This window comes from Pelophylax lessonae (assembly GCF_965119305.1).
Source record: "Pelophylax lessonae genome assembly, chromosome: 7".
In the NCBI taxonomy this organism is placed as follows: Eukaryota; Metazoa; Chordata; class Amphibia; order Anura; family Ranidae; genus Pelophylax; species Pelophylax lessonae.
The window spans coordinates 170533029-170555988 of record NC_138774.1 but is presented as its reverse complement, the minus strand read 5'-3'; the positions used below and the strand labels follow the sequence as shown (position 1 = coordinate 170555988).

General features: G+C 41.3%; 1 protein-coding gene across 2 annotated transcripts in view; it reads right to left on the bottom strand.

Annotated features, from left to right (window-relative positions):
* ARHGEF9 (Cdc42 guanine nucleotide exchange factor 9) overlaps nt 1-22960 on the bottom strand; it is a 621241-nt gene that overhangs the window by 91136 nt on the left and 507145 nt on the right. For both annotated transcript variants that reach the window (XM_082263895.1, XM_082263896.1), the window contains one exon: nt 9889-10068. In XM_082263895.1, the coding sequence (XP_082120021.1) occupies nt 9889-10068 (180 nt within the window). The remainder of the gene's footprint in view (nt 1-9888; nt 10069-22960) is intronic.

Genomic DNA, 22960 nt, shown 5'->3' with positions numbered 1-22960 from the left:
AGACTGGGTGGGAGACAATGTGAAAGAAGTGGAAGCACTGTCAGCAACCCAATCTACTATCGTCTGTACTTGTTCTGGCCTCAACATTTGTAGAGGCACATTAGGCCCTGCTGCAGGTTCTGTCGCCTACTCACACCTGAGGAAGGTGTTTCACTTGTGCGTGTAGCTGGCACAGATTGACCACTTCCTCTCCTTGCAACAGGAGCTCCACCAGCAACACCACGACCCAGGCCATGTCCCTTATTTGACTTTCTCCTCATATTTATCGAATTTGGATCTTTCCTGAAATGGGTTTTTATTGCAAAGTGCAATACAACAGTATGCAATGGGTGTATGTCACTGTAACATATGCAGACATGGCCGCAATCAAATTTTTTTGCCCCTAAATGTCTTTTTTTATTTCAAAGCGCAATACAACAGTATGCAATGGGTGTATCTCACTGTAACATATGCAGACAGGGCCGCAATCAACTTTTTTTGCCCCTAAATGTTTTTTTTTATTGCAAAGCGCAATACAACAGTATGCAATGGGTCTATGTCACTGTAACATATGCAGACAGGGTCGCATTTAACTTTTTTTGCCCCTAAATGGGTTTTTATTGCAAAGCGGAATACAACAGTATGCAATGGGTGTATCGCACTGTAACGCATGAATAAAAATCTGATAAATAATTGTCCCCTTTATTGGTGCTTGTTGAATAGCAGATTTGAAATGCAGTGTCTGTCTAAACGCTGTAAGTCACAGTAAAATATAAAGGAAAAAAGTTTTTTTCTTTTTTAAATGCAGATTAAGCAGACACATATGCACTCAGCTTGCAGTAAATGGTCGCTACACACCGCACGCCTAACAGGTTGGACACTGTTGTTGTTCTATTCCGCTATTGAATAAAAAAAAAAAAAAAAAACATTTGAATGAAAAACTGAAAAATATTTTTTTCCCTAAATACTGAAAAATAATTATTTTCCCCTTACATTGGTGCTTTTTGAAGAGCAGGTTAGAAAAGCAGTGTCTGTCAAAGTTTAAATGCAGATTAGACAGACACATATGCACTGAGCCTGCATTAAATGTGCAGCACCGCACGCCGCCCACCTAACAGACTGATAAAAGTTTTTTTTTTCTCCTTTCTCCTCCTCACTGGGCTCAGGTCAGGGCATAACAGATCGTGCACTGCACCCCCACTCAATACAATCAATGTAGATCGCTGTCTGATTAAAGAAGATTCTTCCTATTCTTTCCCTCAAAGCAATCTCCAGCCTGACCCTACAATAATCTCCTATCTCTCCCTCCGGGCAAAATGATCGTGCACTGCACCACCACACAATAAAATCAATGTAGATCGCTGTCTGATTAAAGAAGATTGTTCCTATCTATGCTTTCCCTCACAGCAATCTCCAGCCTGACCCTACAGTAATCTCCGTTCTCTCCCTCCGGGTATAAAGATCGTGCACTGCACCCCACACAATCAAATCAATGTAAATCGCTGTTTTCAGGGTCTGATTAAAGAAGATTCTTCCTATGCTTTCCCTCAAAGCAATCTCCAGCCTGACCCTACAGTAATCTCCTATCTCTCCCTCCGGGCAAAAAGATTGTGCACTGCACCCCCACACAATAAAATCAATGTAGATTGCTGTCTGATTAAAGAAGATTGTTCCTATCTATGCTTTCACTCACAGCAATCTCCAGCCTGACCCTACAGTAATCTCCTATCTCTCCCTCCGGGCATAAAGATCGTGCACTGCACCCCCACACAATCAAATCAATGTAGATTGCTGTATAATTAAAGAAGATTGTTCCTATATATGCTTTCCCTCAAAGCAATCTCCAGCCTGACCCTACAGTAATCTCCTATCTCTCCCTCCAGGCAAAAAGATCGTGCACTGCACCCCCACACAATAAAATCAATGTAGATCGCTGTCTGATTAAAGAAGATTGTTCCTATCTATGCTTTCCCTCACAGCAATCTCCAGCCTGACCCTACAGTAATCTCCGTTCTCTCCCTCCGGGTATAAAGATCGTGCACTGCACCCCACACAATCAAATCAATGTAAATCGCTGTTTTCAGGGTCTGATTAAAGAAGATTCTTCCTATGCTTTCCCTCAAAGCAATCTCCAGCCTGACCCTACAGTAATCTCCTATCTCTCCCTCCGGGCAAAAAGATTGTGCACTGCACCCCCACACAATAAAATCAATGTAGATTGCTGTCTGATTAAAGAAGATTGTTCCTATCTATGCTTTCACTCACAGCAATCTCCAGCCTGACCCTACAGTAATCTCCTATCTTTCCCTCCGGGCATAAAGATCGTGCACTGCACCCCCACACAATCAAATCAATGTAGATTGCTGTATGATTAAAGAAGATTGTTCCTATATATGCTTTCCCTCAAAGCAATCTCCAGCCTGACCCTACAGTAATCTCCTATCTCTCCCTCCAGGCAAAAAGATCGTGCACTGCACCCCCACACAATACAATCAATGTAGATCGCTTTCTGATTAAAGAAGATTGTTCCTATGCTTTCCCTCAAAGGAATCTCCAGCCTAAAGCTACAGTAATCTCCCTATCTCTCCCTCAGCAGCAGCAGGAACCTCTCTCTAGTATAGTTTGAGCAGACTGACGCGCGGCGCTTTGTGTCTCCAGCTTATATAGACTCTGGGTCACATGCTGCACTGGCCAATCACAGCCATGCCATTAGTAGGCATGGTTGTGATGGCTTCTAGGGCACACTAGTTAAACGCTTGCTGATTGGCTGCCTTGCACCTGTTGAAACCGCGCCATTAAAACCGCGCCAAAACATCAAATAACGTTACCGAACAACGGACAGTACCCGAACATAAAGTGAAATGTTCTGGTTCGGGTCCGGGTACCGAATACCCAAAAGTCCGGTACGAACCCGAACAATACAGTCCGGGTTCGCTCAACCCTAATCATGTATCGTCAGATGAATTAATTTGAAAAAATACATAATACATGATCAGAGATTTCTGGTGATTGACAAAGGGTATATATGCATGGAAACTGTACCATTGTGGAAATCCATTGGAAACCCAATTTCTGTAACACATGGCATGAAATCTTTATTTGAAAAAGAGCTATATATACTGTATAGCAGCAATCCCATTGCATTCTATACAACAACTGAACAAAGTCTCTTCACTGCAGATTCACACTTAATATTTCCATGCAGTGCATCAACTTACTGCACCATTTTCTTCTTATAATCCAATATCCCTTCTCTACTTTCTTATCAGCTTTAATGAAATCTCTACTGAACGCTCCACAGATCTGTCATCAGAACCGCAGAGAAAAGAAAAAAAAATCAACTCTATTCAACTCCATTCTAAGAAGTTGTCACTTTTTTCCCTCTAAGAAACACTTACAAAAACGATTGCTGCTATGTTCTGCACATTTTCCATTGTCCAGACATAGGTTTGTACTGTGGTCAGCATGTAAGTCATATCACTGGACTACAGAAGATGAGACAGGGAACACACGTGTTTAAAATAAAATTCCATGCACTGAATGCAGACTGCTCTTGTACAACAGGACTGTGCCCAAAAGGCTCTTACATAATAGTGGTCTATTCATTGTAGATAAAAATCTAAAAGAGGGGGAATTATAATTTTCTTGACATTCCCTGACATATTCACAGATGATGAAGGCCAGACCTGTGTGGCTTATGTAACGGCACATTAAACTAGGCTGAAACCCTCGGGCATTTAGTCAACTGAAGTGTAATGTTCATTCTGCACGATGGGCCGGCGCATTTTACTGCTCAGCTGCTGTCATTTAGGCAGTGTCAAGAAAGCAGACTCAAAGCCATTTCCAGCAGCAGCAAAACCTGTATGGATCTTTAACCCCTTTTCTACCAGGTTCAGCGCTTCTCAACAAATTTTCTGTTTCATCATAATGACAGCTAATATAGCAACTAGAGTCAAATGTTTCCACTGAATAACAGTCAAGCATCCCATATCTACCAATAAACAACCTCACCAAAAAAAGAGTTCTCGTTGTGCATTTATTACACAGCACATGGGTGTTAAGGCTAGGAGCATACAGCAATTTTTAGAAACGAGATCACACCACAAAAAACTGCTGCAGGTTAATCCCTAGTGTTTGCTAACTACACATTTGGAACACATGGGTCCCTATTTAGGGAATGCACACAAAACACATGTAGTAGCTTGCACACACATTGGAGCATTGTGTGATGATTAGCAATTATTCGCTACTCTGTGCCTCATTTAATTTATTCCAAATGTGTAGTAATCAATGGCTGCTATTAGCAATTAATCACTAGTGAGTTTAGTAGCGTGAAATACTAAAAATGGGCCATGTGTTCAAAGCCCTAAAGTAAAGCTGGATACACACTATACAATTTTCTTTCAATTTTTTCATTTAGATTTACCAAAACCATATAATATGAGGTCAGACCTAAACACTCTCAATTTATATGCAATCTGGCAGGCCCTTGCACTACATACTTGAAGGTAAATGTAAAGGAAATCTACCAACAAAAGTTGTATATTGTGTATCCAGCTTAAACCTGTCAGGCACACCAAAGTTTCCAAGTAACAACACTTGCAAAATGCAGGTACAGTAAAACCTTGGTTTGAGAGTAACTTGGTTTAAGAGCGCTTTGCAAGACAAGCAAAATTTTCAAATAAATTTTGACTTGATATACAAGCGATGTCTTGATATACAAGTAGCCTCAAGTCACAGCTGAGTATAAAAGAGAAGAGGGGCGCCTCTAAGTGTAGCAATATGGTTACATTTAATGAAGGTTCAACATTTAGAAATTCACATGGTTGATGATTGGAAAAGGCGCATCTAAGGATGCAGGCATCCAGGGTAAAGCTGTCCACATAGACCATCCTCCGCACCGTCATCTACGTCATCCCTTCCATGCTGCCCCTCGCTTTCAGATCGCTTTACTGCAGGGTGGTCTTCCCGGTCAGGATTACAGACTAGCAGCCGGCGGTGCAGAAGATGGTCTATGTGGACAGCTTTACCCCGGATGCCTGCATACTCAGATGTGCCTATTTTATTCATCAACCATGTGAGTTGCTAAATGTTGTACCTTCATTAAATGTAACCATATTGCTACCCTGTAGCTCCTGCTGGATTTTGCTTCCAATCCCCTTGTGGAAGCGGCTATTTGTGGATGGACATTGTATGGTTACACAACCTATCGCAATGCTATAATCTTTTTATATGGACTATAAATTGAAGGATTTATGAATAAATGGTTGTGGAACGAATCATCTGAGTTTCCATTATTTCTTATGGGGAAATTTGCTTTGATATAAGAGTGCTTTGGATTACAAGCATGCTTCCGGAACGAATTATGCTCGCAATCCAAGGTTTTACTGTATAAAGAACCTTTGTTGATTCTGTAATCAGCTGTTGCACACCTAGAAAGCCCCTAAATTTCAGATGCACATTATATAAAGGCAGACCATCTAACATGACCCACCATCGTTGTCTCCACTTTTTAAATACAACCACCTAAATCTATTCAATTAACTCTTGTTAATGGTTTATTTGACTTGTATTTGAACAGTTTGTCATTGAAATCATGAAAAAGTTATTAGTGGATTATCAAAGGAAGTTTGGACACTGATGTATCTGATAGATGTACTTTAGTTATATGTAACTAAAAAATACAATGGATCTCACTCAAGCATAAATATTGCTTGTACCGCCAATGGTATCCAATTGGAATTTTTTTTCTAACTTACTCTCGAATAATGACAACTGAAATCTGATTAATAGCCCTGATTCATTTTAGCATAGTACTTTATATATGGTTCATTGTCAAACATTAAATAGCAAGAAATTTCAGACAAGTTAAGCCACACAAGTCTGACCATAAGCACACTTTTTTCAACATGCACAAACCTTTAGAATACATGTGACATAATGTATGACCTGCTATAAACAAAATTCACCAAGGAGTTTTGTGGAAATATAAATGCACTAGGCTGAAGGCGATAAGGACTTGTGTGGAAAGTATCAGTTTGAGACACTTCTAAGATCATTCAGAATTATTGGACAGGTGCATTTGACCTGCATTTGCCCTCCTAAATACCTGCATTTGACCTGCTTTCAATTAGTAGTAACTCTGATTTATGACTTGTACCTACAGGTAAGTCTATAATAAGGATTACCTGTACATACAGAAAATATCTCTTAAACATGTAACATTTCGGGGATAGTCACATTTGTACCAGCTGGTGATGTCACCGCGTATGCACACTGCACTCTGAATGGATGGCACACTGGATTATGCCATCCATTCAGAGTGCTGTGCCATGACCGTGACATCATAGCGGCCTGGCCAATGAAACGGCCAAAGCGCAAACCTGGAAGAAAGTTTGGGTGAAGATGGAAGTGCAGACAGCACTGATAGCACTCAGCTGGAGGGCTCCGTTTTAAGGTACGTCTGTCATAATGTGCTAGTATGTGTTGCATTATAGCACATTATGACTCAAACAGCCCGGGGGCCAAATTGTTTTCTTTTTCCACTTTACTACTACTTTAAGAAGGTTTTGCAAGCTTTGAGCTTTTCTGTGAAGCTGTTTGAAAAATGTTACAACTTGCCTTGGGCACACGTGGTTCCAAATTTCACACATGTGAGCCTCAGTTTGAATGGACGCAGAACACGGCAGAGAAAGCTAACTTATGCATGCATTGCTGATAAATAATGGGTTATAAATTATATTTATTTGGAAAAAGCGGATCAGAAATTGTCAGTGTGCATTCATCCTTATCTGTTAAAAGATTGTTTGACTAAAGAAGTGCTGATTCAAGCTTGCTTGATTATATAAGAAAATACTCTATGCAAGATGCAGAATACATGAAAACACCATATCCATCATGTTACACTGTAACTAGCTCAGTCTCTGTGAATGGAACATTATTCCCTAACACCTGCTTCTGGCAACAAATGAATGTGTTTGGACTAAGAGTAAAGATTGAGTGAGCTGTAATGGATGATGCACAGTATCCCTATGGATGTAGGAAGCACTTTTAAAGCAGTTCTAGGTTCATGGTTATTTTATAGAAGAAGGATTGAGTTAAAGAGTCCTTTAGTGCATGCTTATGGTTATATAGTTCTATAGATATGAAATGCAGCACTGATATGTAAAAGGTGGCTTATTTTCATTAGAGGTTGTGGTGCATGAACAGAAGGTAAACCCATGCTATCCCCCTTTTAGCATAAAGTGCTAATAATCATAACACACCAGAAGCCTATGGGGCAAATTCACAGAGCTGCAGAGGAGGTATTGCAGCTCTGATCGGTACTATATCTCTTAGGAATTGGTATTTTATTTCACAAAGTACTATCCTCATCAAAAATCCCTTTGTCTCACTTACTCAATAGACACTTCATAGAATTTACAATTCTTGTCAACCAGAATTTTAATGTAAACTTTTCCTAAAAAAAATCCATGAATTTCCCTTGCTGACCTTCTAATGAAATGCTGATTTTCTGGCTATTTAGGTTTACCCACTGGATTCAATAATTTCTGAGTCTTTGGTATGGAAAAATACACAGACCAGGAGAGTCAGAGTTAAGTTAGAAAGTCCTGATCTGCATACTTGTTATATATCAATGACTTGGCATGATCAGTGATATTGGCATGACAGCCAGGTAATTGTTACAAAATGAGAAGTCGGCAATGGTTTCTTTATGGTTCTCTGAAGAAACTTTACTTTTAAATTGCAAGTTTGGTCAAAAACATTTGGCTTATACTGAAGAGCCCATTCTTCAAATCCCTCTCTATTTGTCTACAGTAGTTTTATACCTGGTGACCCTGCCAGAAACAGCAGTCCTGGGTGACTTACTGCCTATGTGTGACAATGCTGTTACAAGCCTATAGAATTATTTGCACCTTTTCAGCTAAATGTATGTAGTCATGTAGCGGCTATGGGAGACATTGTCCACTTTCATACTGGGTAGCATCGCTGTCAGCTTCACCACACTCTCTGCTGTCAGTTAGCACTAGCAGGAGTTTCCACTGTGCCTCAGATATTACCATAGAGAAAGACAGAGATAATAGTCATGTGATTGCTTGAAAACAAATGTATTGAAGGTATTGGTCCTAAGGAAAGTTTTGGCAATATGGAAGGTTCTGCTCCTGCCCTACATGCATATGTTTAAGTGCAGCATCTTCGACTTCCGCTATTAAGCACCAACTGATCTACGTAATTTGAAATTCCCCAGAAAATATATACATCACTATATATTCACATGCACATGCCTAGCTGATTTGATTAGTTATGTACGGTCACATTTGTTGCATAAACCCACAAATGAGTAGGGGGCACCAGTCCAAGTGAGAGAAAGATGAGGACTATGTAGGAAGCACTGTAAGAGATGTAAACGGTTCCATTTTTCCTCCTTATAGGAACTAAACGCAGGTTATCCTGGCAGTAAAACCTCAGAGTGGCATGCTTCCAGAGCAAGACTTGCATTCTACTGGAGCAGAAGCTGTTGGTATTGGATGTGTATGTAGCTGCACAGAGGGTTACTTGTTAAAACTTAGATTATGGATTAGGTTATGGTTAGAATAAGGAGCTCACTGGTTTAAGGGTTAAACCAGGGAGGGTAGTTTAAAAATTCAATAGGTTAGGTCCAGTGTTAGGATTTTTGGGGTTAAGTGCTAAGGGTGAAGTTAGGGTTTGTAGTGTAAAGTTAGGGGGCCAGTAAGTGTTAATGATTCATTTTAGGTTAGATGTTAATGTTCAGGTAAGGGAAAGTTATGTTCGATAGTTGATTTTCACTTGTACTTGACATAGAGAGCCTTCTACCAAAAACTACCAACACCAGATTCCCAGGACAAAGAACAAATAGTTTGTGGATTTTCTCTAGGTGGCACAAAAAAGAAGCAAGTTTAAACAATGGGACAGGAAGTGGTGACAACATTCTCTAATCAGGACATAGATTGCAGCAAAACATTTATTTTCTTTAAATTGGGGGAAGGGTTAGAACCTTTATCAGATTAGTATTACAGCTGGTACTTTCCTGTACAAGTAACAACCATTAAAATATTGTTTGTCCTTCTATCACAGGGAAAGATGTGAGCCTAAATCTCCCAAACGAACTCACAAGCAGCAATGGAAACTTGACAAAAGAATTTACCTTTTCCAGGTTTTGGCTTGAGTTGGCCTTTAATTTAGTTGTGCATTGCATAAAGCTGTGCAGAGTATAATAATAAAAAAAAATATATATATATATTCTCTAATGGGGACAATAGAGTGTCAGTCAAATTGCTGCCCAGAGCAAATGCAAGGAACACAGCCCAGTGCAGGTGCTGCTGGGAAACTACCATAAAGAAAAATCTTAGCCCCAGTCTGCAGATCATTATTCTCTACTGCAGTTCCCTGTCATTACCTCAATGCATGCACTCAGGTGTGTCCTTAGGCCTGGTTCACACCTATGCAGGTTGCAGTTGATGCATATTCCAAGTGCATTTTGTGTTTTTCAATATTTTTATCCATTGAAGCCAATAAAACCAAAAACACAACCTGCTGGTCCCTGGCCCTTTCCATAAAATGAACAGATGTGAACAAGACCCATAAAAACCATGTTAAATGGACTGTAGCGTGTTTCTGCAAAACGTAAAACGCACTAAAAAATGCGTAGGTGTGAACCAGACCTTAGAGTCTGAATTGGATAGAGTGCACAGCAGAGAGCAGGTCTTACCAGACCTTAAAATGTGGCTTTTTAGATGGGTTAGTATTGCCGAAGACAGGCTTAGAATATGAGCAAATGTTTACTGATCTGAACCTCCTTGTTTTATCCTCACTGGTTCACTTCAACCTGACTTGTTAGTGTATACATTTGAGCTAGGCCAAATATTCTAACAGATCAGTTAAACCTACGTGTTCTAGAAAACATGGTCCTATTTCACTGAGATGTGGCTCCTCGTTATTGTACTGCTTCTCAAGGTCTCTGACAAAGCCCATCTGGAACCGGTAGATGTCTTCAATGTTTCCAAAGATGACCTTCAACTGTTCATCGCTGAACATGTCCCTCCGCTTCCTGCATTGCTTTAAATAACCCTATTAAAGAAACAAAATGGAAAAATTACAAAAAGGAATATAAACACACAACAAAGAAGATCTAAATAAGCAGAATGTAACTGAAGCAATAACAGTAATAATAGGTCATGACTAATTTGTAAATTCTTTCAAAGGATATTCTGGGTTACAAGAAAATGTGTTGTTTAGACTAAAAATACTGTATGGTAGAAATAATACATTTCTATTTATTCTTGCAGCTCGAAAGTGTCTGGCTGGTTCTATGGTGGACGGTCCGTTTTAAGTGGTGTGTCCTTGCCTTTGTACACACATATTGAATGAGCAAATCTGTCGGATTTCATTTCTAGCTAGTTTTACAAATTCTCCTAAAAATATGAAAAATCCAAATTTTTCTTTGAACACCATCCCCACGACTGCAGGGAGCGAATCTTAATATTAAATTTGTTTCTAATTAAAAAAATATTATAAAAAAATATGACTTTTTCATGTGGCTTCAAGGACAACATAGAAAATCCTTTAAATGACATTAAAGCGGCAAATAATGTAATGTTAATGTTAACCACTTGCCGACCGCCCACCGCATATATACTGCGGCAGGCTGACTCGGCTGCGCAAATCGCCATACCTGTATGGCGATCTGCGGGAGTGCTCCTGGGGCCCCCACTAGGCAGTGGGGATGCCGGTCCATGGGACCAGCAGCACCAATTGCTGCTGGGCACCCACAATCGCTCTCCGCTGAGAGAGAACACAGCTGACCGTTGTTCTCTCTGAAATGATCACAGAGCGCCTTTGATCCTTCTATATAGGATCACAGGTCTCTATGATCATTTCCCCCATAGTTAGAAAACACTCCCCTAGGCTAGCAATTAACCCTTTGATCACCCCTAGGTTAACCCCTTCCCTGCCAGTGTCATTATTACAGTAACAGTGCATATTTTTAGCACTGATTATTGTAGTAATGTCACTGGTTCCCTCAAAAGTGTCAGTTAGGGGTCTGATCCATTCGCCCCATAGTTGCAGTCCCGCTAAAAACCGCAGATCGCCGCCATTACTAGTAGAAAAAATTAAAAATAAAAATTACATAAATCTTTCCCCTAGTTTGTAGACGCCCTAAGTTTTGTGCAAACCAATCAAAATACGCTTATTGCAAATTTTTTTACCCAAAATATGTAACAGAATACAAATTGGCCTAGAAGGATGAAAAAAATTGTTTTTAAATTTTTGGGGGGGAATGTTATATAGCAGAAAGTGAAAAAATATATATATTTTTTTCAGAATTGTCTCTCTTTTTTTGTTTATAGCGCAAAAAATAAAAATCGCACAGGTGATCAAATACCACCAAAGAAAGCTATATTTATGGGAAAAAAGGGCATCAATTTTATTTAGGTACAGTGTCGCACGACAGCGCAATTATCCGCAAGATCCTAAGACATTAGCTGCATTTCTGCACTTGGCACCGTAGATGTATAGTCCCGGCTCAAAGACATCTGAGAGAGTGGCACAGAAATGGATGTTCTGATAAGAAAACACTGATTGGGCTGCCAGTGACCACCAATGTAAGGTGGAAGGGGTGGGTGAACAGCACTACCACTGACCATCAATGCTGGAGATGGAGCTAGCAACACTGCCACCCCTCACTAATGAAGAGTATTTGAAATAGCATTATTACTGACCACCAGGTTAACACAGCTTTTATTCAAGACTCACATATTTTATAATTGGTTTCAATTTGGAAAATGTGTTGAATCCTGAGAAAAAGTTGCATAAAAACATTTATAAATAGACCCCTAGAAAACTAACCTTGCCCTTTTTTCTTTTTTTTAAACCGAGCAAAAAGTCAATAAAAGACAAAGGAGGTGGCACAGAGGGTAGCAAACAAGCACACTTGCCGCTGATGCAGAAGAAAAGAGTGATAGGAAAGACAATTGGCTTTATGAAACTAAACATGGAGATGGCACACATATTGACTAGCACAGGTATACACAATATCAAGAAAACCCGTAGGTGAGTTTGGACAAGCTGACATATCTAAACAATTAGGTCCACCATACATTAGTCCTGTAGGCCACTGGCAGGGGGGGGGGGGGACAAAAGGTCTCCATCAGACCTACGGTACTCCAGCAAAAAGCCTCACTTAGGAGCGAGTAGGAGCAGGACCAAATTCACATGTGGACCCCATCTCCAAAAGGGGCGTTGCCACAAGAAGGGGTACCTCCCATAATAGAGTAGCAGGTCAATACTGCCAGTTGTTACGGTTAAAATAAAACACACTCAAACTGAAAAAGGAGAAGGAAAAAAAAAGAACCAAAAAAGAAAAGAAAAAGTAAAGAGGAGGGGAACCCTTCTTCAAGACACATGCTTGTGCTCTCACTGAGACTATGTTAAAGATCGCTCACACCGAGGATTGCTGTTGGAAAGTAAATATAAGAGAAAAAATGGCCCTTCAGAGGCTAGAAAATAACTCTAGTCTGGTGGATTATATTGTGTAAGGCATTCCTTAAGCGAGGGCTCTGCTAGCTCCAGTAGTGCGACATCTAGGCTAGATGAGACACACCCTGGATCAGAGGTATGTTCTAGCCAGAGTGCCCAGGTACAATTAAAACGTTCCCTTGTGTCCCTGCAAGTTGTCACCCATTCTTCTGCTTCCTTGATCTCCTGCACCTTCCACATCCATTCCTTACGATTTGAAGTATGAGTGGGAATTCTACTTTAACTTGAACTTCCATCTAATGAATGGTTGCATCTGAACACAGGTAATCTGCCAATAACCACACTATTTTCTTGAGTCCTCTCCTGAAGCACCAGAGAAAAAGAAGAACCTAGTGCTTTACAGGAGAGAAAGTGCACCTACTTATAGCCCAACCCCCCTAGCAAAGTATATTCAGCCATCTGTGTTCTCTTGCTGCCTTTCCATTCTGTTGGAGCACTTTCATTATTACAGAGCAGGACCTCCAAGTATGGGAAAGCATGTGACCTCCCCATGCACCAGTTCTCCGGCCTGAGAGGCCAATTGCCAATTTTGCGTGAGTATGTGTATGTGTTGGGCAACAATATCTTGCACCCAGTTCAGACCTGGTTTGCAGAAATAACAGTCTGTGCTCCTTTGGAAAGCTTTGCACAAAAAAATTGGAGTGTGACTATGGGAATGTGTGCCCATTCAACAAAAAGAACATTTGTAAGGTCAAGTCCTGATGGTTGTGAGAAGTTTGCAGTTGGCTTTCCAAATAACCCTTGTTCAATTGGGTTCGGGTCACTCAAGTTCCTTCATACCAAACTGGTCAAACCATGTCCTTTTGGAACTGGCTTTTGAACAGGTGAAAAGTCATGCTGGAACACAAAGGGCCTTTCCCTTCATTGAAAACACCTCAATTTTGGAGTTGTCCATATGCTTTTGGCCATGTGGTAAATTAGTAAAATTCCACACTTCATCAAACCTAGGGAAGGCATTAATGTAGTGTTTTGGAAAGCCAGAGACAATGCAGAAATTCTGCACATGAAAGATTGCAGACTTGATAAGAAACTTCTGGTCCACTTCTTGTTTGTAGAAACCCTGAATATTTCTGCCAGCAACCCAATATTAGCAGCAATGAAGCAGCATTAGTTTCAGTGTCACTAGGCATCAGGCTCAGTGCTATTTTGCCCTGGAGACATTAACTTGCAGCTACTCTGACCTCTACAGTATCTTTTAATTATGGTGGCTGCTATTTTGCACTTACATATGACAACAACGCAGGAGCCATTAGATCTCATGGGATCCCCGGGAGCTTATGAGACAGGGAGAAAAAGCTTAAGAACCAGGAGGATCCTGGGATAAACCAGAATAATATGCATGATAAGCTTTCTTTCTCACATAATCACGCCAGAAAATGTGCAGCAAAAGCTCCAGAAAGAATATAGGCAAAAATTATTTTAATTTTACAGTCAGACACTTATTAAACAGGACATTTAGCTTCTATCCAATATGCCTTCAAGGGAGATAACATTTTGTAAACTTCACAAATGTCTGTGTAAAAATTTATATACCATGACAGAAATAAGCTGCAAAAATGTATGCACTAACCAATTTTCTCAAACGGGGAACAATATCCTTATGTAAATTAGCATTTATTGACTTTTAAGCCTAGTACACATTATCAGAATATCGTATAAAAATATCGCTTTCGAAGTGATCATAGGATAATCTGATCGTTAATACACAGCTTTCATCCGAATCTTTCAGAAGGGACAAACACAAATTTTTCTCGTACGATACCAGATCATACAATTTTCATTTAATTAGTACAGTTTTCTTCCAAAAATACAACACCAATGCATTACATCACTTCAGAATTTTTATTCTGTCGTACAAGAATTACTTTAGTAACCTATTCGTTTTCGATATGGAGACTAGCATGGAAAAAAAAAAGGAATGATCATTTTTTCCTATAATCTCATTGTGTGTTCGAGACTTCACTGTTTAAAACAAGGAACATAAAATGTCGGACCTACTTCATTCAGTCCGAGGCTGTTATATTTACTGGACACTTGAAACAGAAGCAATAAATCTTATTTCTTTTCGTACATCACAGGACACAGAGCCATAAATCATAACATATGGGTTATATAGCCACCTACAGGTGAAGCACACTGGCAAGCAATCAGAAAGAATGTCCTCCCTATATAACCCCTCGCAGACAGGAAGTACCTCCGTTTTTTTGCCAGTGTCTAAAGGTGATGGTCACGTTGGAGAGTCTCTCCACATATACTTTAAAGAAGAAGAAAGAAGATTATGCTACATACCCCGATCAAAGATCACTGAATCTAAGGGGTTAGCTATCAGATCCATTTAAAAAAATCAGTAGACTAAAAAGATGGTACCTGAGTCTCAGGAAGCAGTTACAAGGTTTTGCCTGTAATGTTGTCCTTTTTAGGCGCTGGACCCTGGAATCCGGACCCTTGGTAATACCAAATCCCAAAGGCGATCCGTGCAGGGTACGCTACAAGCCCAAGGCCCTCTAGAACAAGGCGACCCAGTCCTTGAAAGTCAGCAAGACAAAGCTCACCATGATGGGTGAAGATTGGATTCCTGTTTTAAACAGAATCCTGCAGCAGGACTGGTAAGTCCAATTTCAAATATTTACACACACAGCAAATGTAAATATTTTATGCACTGTTTCCTTTAAAAGATAACAGAGACCGAGTGCCATGTGGGTCACTGCATGAGACTATGGATGTTAACCTATGTAGAAGACATCTTGTTAAAAGCTCTGGCTTTTCCTCAGGGATTAAATGTGCCAATTGTGATAATATGAGCCTGTACAGTTGTGGGACAGTTGCTGTTTTGCCCTGGGCTGATCACCTGAAAGGTATCAGCTGTGACAAACCAAATTTGGCCTAAGCTGCTCTCACGCTATGTTGTTGTTTTCACTTTGGCGCTAAAGCGCCCGCGTGTTCATCTCCTCCCTCAATAGCGTGTCTGAGGCAAAGGCCCATTCATGCGTGCGCAAATTTTTGCCTTTAAAAAAAAGGGGGTATGCCGCATGGAGGGAACGTGTTTGAACGCGATCAGCATGCACGTGGACGCCACTTAGCATGCCGCTCATGCGCAATACAGTATAAATTGGCACGATTTATAAGGAACTGTTTCCAATGCGCTAGCCTCTATCAGAGGCCGAAGGGGACAAAGGGCAGTAGCAGTTGGGTTGCGTGAGTCACTGTGGGTGTATGTTACTGGCACAAACTGGTCCTGTATCTTTGGGATAATCAGTGCTTCGTGTGATAAGCTGTATAAGCTTGGCACAAGCCTTGAGTACACTGTAGTACCTCAAGTTTGTCTTGCTTTAAAGCAATGTCTGCCCAAAAGAGGGCTGGGGGGGGGGGCACAGTTGGAAGGGGTACTGTGATGCCACCATCAGGCCTTGAAGATCGTAGCCTTGCTTCCTCTGTGTCTACTCTCCTTGAAGAGCCAGAGACGACTAGCCAATCGGAGCCATTACGGTTGTCAGGCATAGTAGCTACTCCAGGTGCTTCTGACGCAACCTATGTCACTAAGGACGATTTAGCATCGGCATTAGCCAGCCTTGAGGGTAAGATTGCTGGCATGATTGCAGCATTACAAGGAGGGAGGAAACGTGATAGATCCCACTCACCTAAGCCATCCCCTGAATCAGTTTAGGATTGGGCAGAGGATGTGGAAGAAGTAGCTGATGATGACCCTATGGAAGGTCAAGCTGTGGTTTCCACTTCTGGGGAGTTAGGGTCAGAGGAGCCTTTCTCAGCCTCTAAAACCCAGAGATTGTTAGTTCAGTCTCCTTACTGAAATGGTCCGGTCTGGATACAAATTTCCTCCCTTAGAGACAGCTAAAGTCTCTTTTTCCTCTCTAGACTCATTGCGCCCTCCTTATAATCCTTGGACGTTTCCCCATACATCCGCTCTTGAAGCAAGTAATGCATAATGATTGGGATCATCCTGATAGGATTTTTGTTCCTCCTAAAAGGTTTTCTCTATTGTATCCTATGGAGGAAAAGTTTAGGAAGAAATGGAATATACCCACTGTGGATGCTGCCATTTCTTCGGTTAACAAGAGTTTAACCTGCCCTGTGGATAATGCCCAGGTTTATAAAAATCCAGCAGATAAAAAATTGGAATCTTTATTGAAAGACTCCTTTGCTGTTGCAGGATCTGTGATACAACCAGCAGTAGCAGCCATAAGAGTTTGTCAGTCTTTAAAAGACCGTATGAAGGGAGTGTCTAAGACAGTTCCTTCTCAAGGAGAGTCTGTTGAAGATCTGCCTCTCACTTTGTTTCGCAGTTGATGCTCTTACTCCATACAGCAAATTTCACCGTTTTCTCTGATGACGTTTGTTGTATAGAGTATGAGCAGAATCCTTTGGTTAAAGAGCTGGCCTGTGGAATTAACATGTAAAAGGTGACTGGCTGGCTTCCCTTTTCAGGGAGAATGCCTTTTTGGTGATGGGGGGTGGAGTATGTTGCTACCTGTAAAAAGGAAGAGTATGCGTCCCTCTTTTAGGACCCCTGGCACTCATACCACCAGTGGTTCTAATTCAAGATGGTGGGGATGGCCTCAGCCATCCAGAACCAAGCCTTCAGGGCAGGGACAGAAAAAGCCCTGGGCCCAGAGATCAGCCAAGTCTCCCTCTAAGCCTACTCTGTGAAGGGGTTCCCCCACTTACTTGAGTGGGTGCAATCCTATAATGCCACGGCTGTGGCTTATATCAATCATCATGGAGGCACAAAGAGTCAGTCAAACCAGAAAGAGGTAGATATCATCCTGTCCTGGGCAGAGAAGTGTGTGCCATGCCTGACAGCAGTTTTCAATCCAGGAATAGAGAACTGGCAGGTAGATTTTCTGAGCCATCAACAGATGTTTCCCGGGGGGAATGGTCCTTACATCCCGAGATTTTTCAATCAATCTGCCTACGCTGGGGGGTCCCAGACGTAGATCTGTTGGCATCCAGGTTCAACAACAAGTTGAAGAGATTTGTGTCCAGGACCAGGGATCCACTCGCAGTCAGAGTGGATGCTTTAGTGACTTCTTGGAAGGAGCATTCCCTGATTTATGACTTTCCTCCATTGTAGATGATAATGCGTTTTTTGCGCAGGATCCCGCTAGAGGGGAAACCAGTGATCTTGGTAGCTCTGTCATGGCCGAGGAGGATTTGGTATGCACAAATCCAAAGGTTGGCAGTGACAATGCCTTGGGCCCTTCCACTGCATCTAAACCTACTCTCTCAAGGTCCGATATTCCACCCTGCTTTACAGTCTCTAAATTTGATGGCTTAGCTATTGAAGCCTTAATCTTGAAGGGGTGAGGTGTATCTCGCCCTGCAGTTTATACCCTGATAAATACTAGGAAACCATTTTCTAGAAGCATTTATTACAGGGTCTGCAAATCCTATATTACCTGGTGTAAAGTCAGAAAATGGCATCTCCGCAAATTATATCATCGGGAGAATTCTAGCTTTCTTTCAAGCAGGGGTAGATATGAAATCAGCTTTGAGCGCTATTAAGGGGAAAATTTCAGCCTTATCGGTTTTCTTCCAAGAACCGATTGCTTCCCATTTGTTGGTTCAGACCTTCGTCCAGGGAATGTTACGTTTGCTTCCACCTGTGAAGCCACCATTATGTCCTTGGAATTAAAATGTGGTGCTGGCAGTTTTACAAAACAGCCTTTTGAGCCCATGGGGCAGGTTCCCCTGATTCTTCTGACCAGGAAACTGGTCTTTTTGATTGCGATAACTTCAGCTAGAACGGTATTGGAACTAGCAGCTCTTTCTTATTAAGAGCCATTCTTGATTTTTCATCAAGATAGGGTGATTCTATGTCCACACCCAAGGTGGTGTCCGCCTTTAATTTGAATCAGGAAATTTTACTAACTTCCTTTTTTCCAGATCCTCACTCAGAGGAGGAAAAGTTCTTGCATTCTCTTGATGTAATGCGTGCACTTAAGTTTTACTTGGAAAGATCAGCTCAGATTTGTAAGATCGATCTCTTGTTTGTGCTGCCAGAAGGGCCCAGGAAAAGGTTGACAGCATCTAAGTCTACGATTTCTCTTTGGATTCGCCAGGTTATTACCCAGGCATATGATTTAGAAGGGAAGGTTCCACTTTTTCCTGTAAAGGCACATTCTACAGGAGGAGCAGGTGCCTCTTGGGCACTTCACCATCAAGCCTCTAAGGCTCAGATTTGCAAGGCCGCGACCTGGTCGTCGGTGCATATGTTCACTCAATTCTATTGAGTGGATGTTGGGACCCAGGAGGAATCTGTATTTGGCCGCAGTGTTCTGCAGGCAGCGATGTAGTCCTTTTTGTGGTCTGATGGCGGTTTTTTTGGTCTCCCCCCCCCCCCTCCCCTCAGATGCATTGCTTTGGGACATCCCATATGTTATGATTAATGGCTCTGTGTTCTGTGATGTACAAAAAGAAAAATTGGATTTTTAATACATACTTACCTGTAAAATCAATTTCTTGAAGTACATCACGGGACACAGCATTTATTGCTTGCTACAAAACTGAGGTACTTCCTGTCTGGGAGGGGTTATATAGGGGGAGATTCTTTCTGATTGGTTGCCAGTGTCCTTCATCTGTAGGTGGCTATATAACAAATATGTTATGATTCATGGCTCTGTGTCCCATGATGTACTTCAAGAAATGGATTTTACAGGTAAGTATGTATTAAAATTCATTTTTTTAAAAGCTAGTGGAGGCTCCCTACAGTGATCTTTGACCTGGGTACATTTATCTTTTAAACAAAAGTCACATGCTGTATATCAGGTTCTATAAAATGCTTTCACCTGATGATGGGCTCCTGGAAGTTCATATTTAGAAAAAAACACCTCCCACGGCTTTCTGCTAATCAATAATCAGAAAATCTGATTTCAATACAAAACTGCCCTGTCTAAAATGAACATCGTAGACCCATCTCTCATGGGACAGCCAAATTAATTCTGCAGCAAAATGTTACTCAGAAAACAGCAATAATTGCAAAAAACAAGCGTGCCTGAAAGTGTCATATTGCAGCAGTTCTGATGGAGCTTTAACACTGCTAAGTGACATAAGAGTTGGCGCCATAGCAGGGAATCCACAAACTGACAGCCCTTTTGCTATGGGGAAAAAAGCCTGTATGCTTGCTGTAGAAGGCTCGTATCCTTTAAGCCCCGTACACACGAACCGATTGTCGGCCGTAAATATTCGGCCGACGACCGATCGGCCAATTGTAGGCTTGTTAGTATGATGCTTCCGACAGCGCACTTTCGGCCGAAAAGAATCTGTCGTGTAGGCATTAAAATTTTTGTAGGCCAACACCAGAACGGCCGATTGTTCGCCAGTCAGTACAGAATTCGGCCGACAATCAGCAGATTTGCAAGACTGGGCATGCTCAGAAAAGAAAAAACACACGGAAAGTTAACCATCACATGACATCTCTTCTGCAGTCGGCTGTTGTTGGCCGACAAAATTCGTGTGCAGTCTTTTGCAGTTTTCAACAGACACGACAGCCCTGGACAAAAGACGGCCGATCGGTACGTGTGTACAGGGCTTTTGTGTCAGGTTGAAACAATCACTAGATTTAAAGATATAGGCAGCTGATAAAAGCAAATATCAGCTTCTATTGTAAAAGGTCTGCTTATATCCACCTGAGCCTTCCTATTGGACTTTTTTGTGATGGATTGCCTTATGGACCAACTGTTATAAAAAAAAAAGGAAATATTTATATGCATAAAGCAAAGTTGAATCACAACACTTGCATTATTAAAGTTCTATAATTAATTTTGTTTGCTGAATCAGCATTCAGCAAGTTCACTATGACCCAGGGAAATAACCATGGAACTGAACGGATAGATTAGCCACTGGATGGAAGGGTTTAAGAAATCTATATAATTTATTCTGTATCCATGTTGGCAATCACTCATGTTTTTATATTTTGTGTAAAAGTACAGTCAATACAAGATATCAGCTTTTGTCAAGGACTGCAGATTGTAAGTAAAATGTGCTGTGTTCAGGTTTTATCTTTCATAAAGATTACAAGTACTACAAATAAAGTGAAAAAACAGCAGCAGGACACAAATAAGTACGAGGCATACAATAAAGATATTGAATATAAAGATACGCCACGCTCATGAAAAATCAAGTGCAATATTTACCGTATATACTCGAGTATAAGCCAAGTTTTTCAGCATGTTTTTTTCATGCTGAAAAAGCCCCCCTCGGCTTATACTCGAGTCACGGTCTCACTTACCTTTTCCCCGGTCAGTGCACATGCGCCACTGCCGCTCGGGAAAGCCCGTACACGTTTAGCTATTCCTGGGCAGACGGCGCATGTGCAGTGACGTGTTGGCGTCGAGTGGCGCCATTTTTAAATATAAGGCAGAAAGGTAAGTGAGACTCTTCCACAGCACTGCAGGTAAAGGTAATTCAGACTCCTGTACCATGCCCGCAGCACTGCATCCCCTGTACCATCAGTGCCATATTTGTGCCATGCCTGTACCATCTGTGCCATATGTGTGCCATGCCTGTACCATATCTGTGCCATGCCTGTACCATCTGTGCCATATCTGTGCCATGCCTGAATCATCTCCTGTGCCATGCATGTACCATCTTCTGTGCCATGCCTGTACCATCTTCTGTGCCATGCCTGTACCATCTCCTATACCATCTCCTGTACCATGCCTGTACCATCTCCTGTACCATGCCCAGAACCCTGCATCTCTTGTATCATGTCTGCAGCCCCTGCACCATTCCCGCAGCCCTTGTTTTGGGTCTCGTGGTGGTCCAGTTGGGTTGAGTAGCTGCTGCATTTCCCACCCTAGGCTTATACTCGAGTCAATACGTTTTCCCAGTTTTTTGTGGTAAAATTAGGTGCCTCGGCTTATATTGGGGTCAGCTTATACTCGAGTATATACGGTAAACATAAATAAAATAAAGAGTATTATATTAAGTCCAAATAATAAACAAATGTCCAAGCAAGAGTGAAAGGTTCATATCCACCAACTTGAAAAATCCTCTTTTACAAAGAGAAGTGCTTTTCAAAATGTTCTCATATGTGAAGCACCCAGTGCTCCATCCACCAAAGCACATATATGCTTTCACTAGTATATTTGTCACTCTCAATGTCTTGTCAGGAAACCACAAGGTGACCAGTTGGCACTCAGAGAGAGAGAAGAAAGGAGCAACAAGCTCGCATAGTGTAAATCCTTATAATAACCCTTTCTGAAAATGTATTAAAAGCACTTACACATTCCAAGGAGAAATGGCATAATAAAACTACAATTCCCAGAATCCTGATGACGACCGCTCATACATGGCGACGTCACAGTTTCTGGTCCCGCCCTATGTACGTTTTGTCCCAAATGACCTCATAGAACAGAATGTGTTTTGATTTCTCAAGGCATTGAGAGTGACATATATTCTGGCGAGAGCATATCCTGTATGTGCTTTGGTGGATGGAGCACTGGGTGTTGCACAGATGAGAACATTTGAAGAGCACTTTTCTTTGTAAAATTGATTTTTCACGTTGGTGGATATGAACCTTTCACTCTTGCATAGACATTTGTTTAATATTTGGACTTTATGTAACACTATTTTTTTTATACTTGGACTTTATGTAATACTATTTTTTTATTTATGTTTAAATAATGCACTTGATTTTTCATGAGTGTGGCATATGTTTATATTCAAGAACATATTAAAAGCGCTACTATCAAAATGGTTTGAATAGTTATAAACATTGGTGGCATGCTTTTTGAGTTTGCAGTAAAGATACTTTTTGCTTTTTACTTTAATGGCTGATCTACTTAATAAAATGTTATACTTACCTGCTCTGTGCAATAGTTTTGCACAGAGAAGCTCAGATCCTCTTCTCGGGTCCCCTGCTGATGCTCCTCCTCTTCTTGGTGTGCCTCAATAGGAAGCCGGTTCCTATTGTGACACACCTGCAGACTCAATCCCGAGCCGCACTTGCTGCATCTATTGACCTAGACAATGCGGCTCTTCCCCGCCCCCTGCTTGTTCATTACAGGATTTGATTGACAGCAGTATGAGCAAATGGCTCCTATAGCTATCAATCTGCCCTGTAAGGGGAGAGAGAGCAGAGAGAGAGACGCTGCTCTTTGGCACATCACTGATTTGAGAATTTGCTCAGGTAAGTATAAAAGGGGCCTGGGGGGGATGAGAATGCATTATTGTAAAAAAACTTCTACCTTTACAACCACTTTTCTGACAACCAAGACACAATTCCCACTCTTCTTGTAAACCCCACTTTTGGCCAGCAAAGTGCTGTCTGTGACCACCTTTGAACCTGGCAGTAGGGCTTATACAAAGAGTATGCCAGGTCTTATGCCAGCCAGAGTGGGCATGATGGGAGGGAAAGAAAGGGGTGACAGAGTGGTCATAATTCAAAACAAAATGAAAAAATGTT